This window comes from Chlorella variabilis, assembly GCF_000147415.1.
Source record: "Chlorella variabilis unplaced genomic scaffold CHLNCscaffold_2, whole genome shotgun sequence".
Lineage (NCBI taxonomy): Eukaryota > Viridiplantae > Chlorophyta > Trebouxiophyceae > Chlorellales > Chlorellaceae > Chlorella > Chlorella variabilis.
Window position 1 is genome coordinate 1,802,510 of NW_005435086.1, and position 4,422 is coordinate 1,806,931.

Sequence of the window (4,422 nt, forward strand, 5' to 3'; positions counted from 1 at the left end):
GCGGGCGGGCAGGCAGGCGGGTGCTGCGCGGGGCAGGGGCGGCGCAGCCCGGCGTCCAGCCAGCAGCTGGCGGCAGGCCCCCACCACGCTGTGTGTGCTCTCACCTGCGCGCCGCCGCACCACGCGTGCGGGCCAGAACTCGTGCCCCTCCACTCGCGCCCACACGATGCGGCCGGGGGGATAGCGCTCGCGCCCCGCGCCGCCATACTCCTCCCCCTCCTCGCCCTGCGCCAGCAGCAGGGGCAGCAGGCGGCGGCGGCGCCGGCGGTGAGCGGGCAGCACAGCGCGGCGCAGGCTGCTCAGGCCGCTCCCGCCGAGGCCACAGCGCACCGGCTCCAGGCGAGGCAGCAGGCTCGGCAGCCCAGCAGGCAGCGCAGCAGGACGGGGCCAGCCCCCCCAGCAGGCCTCACATCGAAGCTGAAGCCCATGCCGAGTAGCGCCTCCGCCGCCTCATCCTGGTCGCCGCCCCGCCCCGCAAACCGGCCGCCCGCCGCGCGCTGCGGCCGCCCACCCCGCGCCTGCGGCGGCAGCGACCCGCTGCGCCGGCTGCCCTGCCGCTGCGAGCGGTCGTCGAGGGCCACGCGCCCCGCAGCGCTGCCCGGCCCAGGCAGCTGGTACACCTCCTGCTGGCGGCGGGAGCGGCCCTTGGCGCCGCGCCCGCCCCAGCGCCCGCCGCCGCGCCCGCGCCCGGTGCGCCCGTTGGCGCGCTTGCCGCGCCGGCCGTACCTGCGGCCAGAGCCAGGCAGGGCGCACATCGACACCACAGCTGCCACCCGCCGCCATCAGCACACTCCCTCCTGGTGCTGCCTCCAGCGCTGGATGCACCCTGCACCTGCCATCCACAGCACCCTCCTCCCCTTCAGCCCCGCCCCGCAACCCACCCTTCATCCTCGTAATCCTCATCATCGTAAGCCCCAGGGTCATCATACAGCTCCTGCTGCTGAGCGCGGCGGCTGCCGCGGCGGCGGCGGCGGCAGCGGCGGCCGCCGCCGCCGCCATCTGCTGCTGCGCCTGCTGCGCCGCCATCATCTGCTGCGCCGCCGCCAGCTCAGCGGCCTGCGTCTCCAGCAGCTCGTCGATCTCCTCATTGGTCAGCTGCAGGGAGCCAGGGGGCAGGGCAGGGGCGGGAGGCCGGCCATCAGCTGCACGCGGCATGCGGCACGCAGCGGGCGCCCCGCCAACTGACCTGTTGCCACCGGTGCTGCTACCCTGCTGCCCCCGCCGGCTCCCAGCACCTGCCCGCCCCCACCACATGCCCGCCGCCCGCGCGCGCACCGCACCTGCTGCTGCACGTCGCACGAGGCGAAGGCGGCGTCCCAGATGTTGTCTTTGCACTGCCACTCCTCTGGCACATCCTTGTCGTCCAGCCCGTACGGCACCTTGCGCCACTTCTCGCACCGGTTGCACTGGATCCACTTCTGCAGCTCGCGGCCCAGCCGGTCGTACTGCACGGGCACCTGCTGCGGCAGGCCGCGCAGTGCGGCGGTGGCGCCTGCTGCCAGCGCGGCCGCGGCCTCGGCGTCGCCGCCGGCCTCGCCACCGCCGCCGCCCTCAGGCTCCTCCTTGGCCGCATCCCTGCAGCGGCGGCGTGGCAGCGGCGGCGGTGGGCAGGGCCCCAGGGGCAGGGCATACATGCCAAGGGCAGCAGACGCTGCGGGTGGCTGGGCATGCCGGGTGCTGGGCGCCACGCGTGCCGCCGCCACGCGCTCACGTCGCAAAGTCGGCCAGCGCGCCCAGCGCATCCAGCGCGTCTATCTCGGCATCCCGTTCGTCCTTGACCTCCGACATGCTGCCCAGATGACCCTCAGCTCAGGTGCGGCAGCATGGCGTGGTGGTGTGCTGGTGGTGGAGGCGGCCTGCGGCAGTCGGCGGCGGCGGGGGTCAGAATCGGCTGCCTAGTCGCGGGCGGGCAGCATTGCGTGCAGCGGCCTCCAGGGAGTGCGGCCGCCTGGAAAAGTGGTGTGGGAGGGCCAGGGGCCTTGGCCAGGGAACACGATCGGCAGCCGATCGGCGGGCCTCCCCAGGCGGCCAGCCCAGCCAACCCTGCACCTCTGCAAACAGCTGCAGCGACGCTGGTGGCAGCCCCGCGGCAGGGGCAGCCAGACGACACGCTCACACCCCGACACCCGCGGGGGCGACTGCCGGGGCACGGGGCCAGCATATGTTGCACATCAGCGAGTGCCACAACACCCGGGCAGGGTCAGCAAGGCCCGCCGAGGCCACCAGCGGGAACACTAAATGCCTTGAAACGGGGCGCCTGATGGGGCGCTGCAACGTTCCCAGAACAACCGGGGTGCGCAATCACAAGTGCAGAGACCTCCCGCGGCCGCTGCAGCCCGCAAGGGGACCGGCAACAGCAGATAATTTGGCAGCAGCAGCAGAAACTCCAGGCGCACCTCTGGCTCCGTGTGTGTGACCCCACCGGACTGACCAATTGGTTGGAAACCACGCGGGCCTGGCCCAGCAGTCCGCCTCGCTCCTGTCGGAGCCCCCTCGCACTGGCGAGCCGCGGGAGCTGTTGGCCGAAGATCGGGTACTTACTGGCCTTGTGGATGCTCCAGGAGTGTGCGGGCAGAGCTGCATCGCCGCTCAAACCCGCTTCCAGTTCCAATGTACCGGCAGGGTGGGCAGTACAGTTCTGGCAACGTTCTATTCGCTGCGCCGTGCCGCCACTGCAACGCATGGTCGATCACAAACACCATCGCTGGCTGCAAGTCGGTCAGGTCACTCGTTTTCGTGGTTTCAGCCCAGCTCGCCTTGAAGCTCTTGATTTGGGTGGTGGGAACACGTGTGCAATCGACTGATGAATGCCGGGATACCCGGTCGATACTGCACAACTTGGTGCGGCGGCAGCGCGCCAGCGAGCGGGGCCACGGGCGAGTGCCGCTGTTACACACTCAGGCAGCCTTACTCCTGTGGCTGATGTGGAATTTCAAGAAAACTGCTCATTGAAGTTCAGGTTGATCGGTTCAACAAGTGGAATGCAGCAGCAGTCAGGTGTGTCACACCGCCAGCTCCCGGCTCGTCACGCTGCCGCTGCCCGCAATCCGTATCCTGTCGCCAAACACATGCAGCACGGCAAAGGCGTTGCTGCCTGGCGGCGCCTCCAGCAGCGCCTCCAACGTCACAAAGTGGCGGCCGTTGATGCAGGCACAGCCGCCCATGTGGTCGTGCCCGGCCAGCGCGAGCCGGAAGGCGGGCGACGCCAGCAGCACCTGCACGCAGGCGGTGGGCCGTGGGCGCGGCTGCCGAGCAAGAGGTGAGCTGGGCTGGAGGCTGCTCACGTATACGTATGGGCCCAACTCAAAACATGGGCGCTGCAACAGGCATGTCCCTGCTCCCTCCCACCAAACCCACCCACCACCTGCTGCACGTCCCGCCAGTTCCAGGCCATGTGCGTGGCCCTCGCGCCGCCCTGGCCCAGCTGGTGGTGGCTGGCAATGATGACCCGCTCCGCCGCCGCCTCTGCCGCAGCCAGCTCCGACCGCAGCCAGGCCAGCTGCTGCCGCGTGATGCCGCCATTCCAGCTGCTCATCTGCGGGTCCTCATCCGACATGGGGTGCGAGGCCAGGAACTCCTGCAGCCGCGCTCAACGGCACAGCACGTGTGAGCGCCGCATGCCGCACGCAGGCAGCCGAGAGCGCGCTATCCGGCCAGGCACGGAGGCAAGGGCGGCCGCCAGCTGGGCATGCCCACGATCCGCACCCCAGCGCTCGGCACCTGCGCCTCCCGGTGCTGCCGTGAGCCGGGCGCGTGGCCCGAGTGCCCCGACATCTCTGTGGTGTCCAGCACAACCAGACGCCAGCCGCTGCCCAGGCTGCAAGCCAGGGCGGGGTGGCGGCTCCACGGTGGGTGGCCAGCGTACACCCCTGCTGCGGCATCGCTGCATGGGGGTGGCAAGCGGCAGGTGCTTGCAGAGCGTGCCTTCCCCACCTGCGGCTGTAGTAGCAGGTCTCTGGGATGCCCAGCCGCTTGACCAGCACTTCCCTGGGCACAGACAAGCAGTGGTTCCCAACCACATGCAGAGCCGGCACATCGCCGCCCTGCAAGTCAAGATGGGGGCGGGCGGCATTCCACGCAGCCTCCTTCAGCGCCCACCCATCCTTCAGCGCCCTCCCTGCGCTGCCCCGGCGCCTCACCAGCTCCTGGTCAAAGATGGATGCCACCAGGTCAAACTCCCGGTCGCACTGCGCCTGCCCCGCGGCGTTGCCGTTGACAATGTCTCCCAGATGCAGCACAAGCTGGACGCGCGGCCGGGCCGCTCGCAGCTCCGCCAGCGCCGCACGCAGCTTGCCAGGGACCTGGCGGTACAGCTGGCTGCGCCCTTCCGTGTCGCCATCCTCCAGGTCGGCATACTGCGCGTCCGCTATGCACCCAAACGAGAACAGCGGGCGCTGCTCGGCTGCCATGGCAGCGGTGCCG

The 4,422-nt window shown here is 70.7% G+C and overlaps 2 protein-coding genes across 2 annotated transcripts in view; both read right to left on the minus strand.

Moving 5' to 3' along the window:
- Positions 1-1,788, minus strand: part of CHLNCDRAFT_138032 (hypothetical protein) — a gene marked incomplete at both ends in the record, with an annotated part of 10,199 nt that extends 8,411 nt beyond the window's left edge. Inside the window, 5 exons of the mRNA XM_005851496.1 lie at positions 121-225; positions 411-726; positions 833-1,095; positions 1,281-1,575; positions 1,712-1,788. Of these exons, the coding sequence (XP_005851558.1) occupies positions 121-225; positions 411-726; positions 833-1,095; positions 1,281-1,575; positions 1,712-1,788 (1,056 nt within the window). The remainder of the gene's footprint in view (positions 1-120; positions 226-410; positions 727-832; positions 1,096-1,280; positions 1,576-1,711) is intronic.
- A 1,214-nt stretch (positions 1,789-3,002) lies between these two features.
- On the minus strand, positions 3,003-4,409 carry CHLNCDRAFT_138033 (hypothetical protein; the record flags this gene model as incomplete). The annotated part of the gene is made up of 5 exons (XM_005851497.1): positions 3,003-3,215; positions 3,362-3,577; positions 3,721-3,817; positions 3,934-4,043; positions 4,140-4,409. 5 exons carry the CDS (start codon positions 4,407-4,409, stop codon positions 3,003-3,005), a joined length of 906 nt encoding a protein of 301 aa, XP_005851559.1.
- Positions 4,410-4,422: the final 13 nt, after the last annotated feature.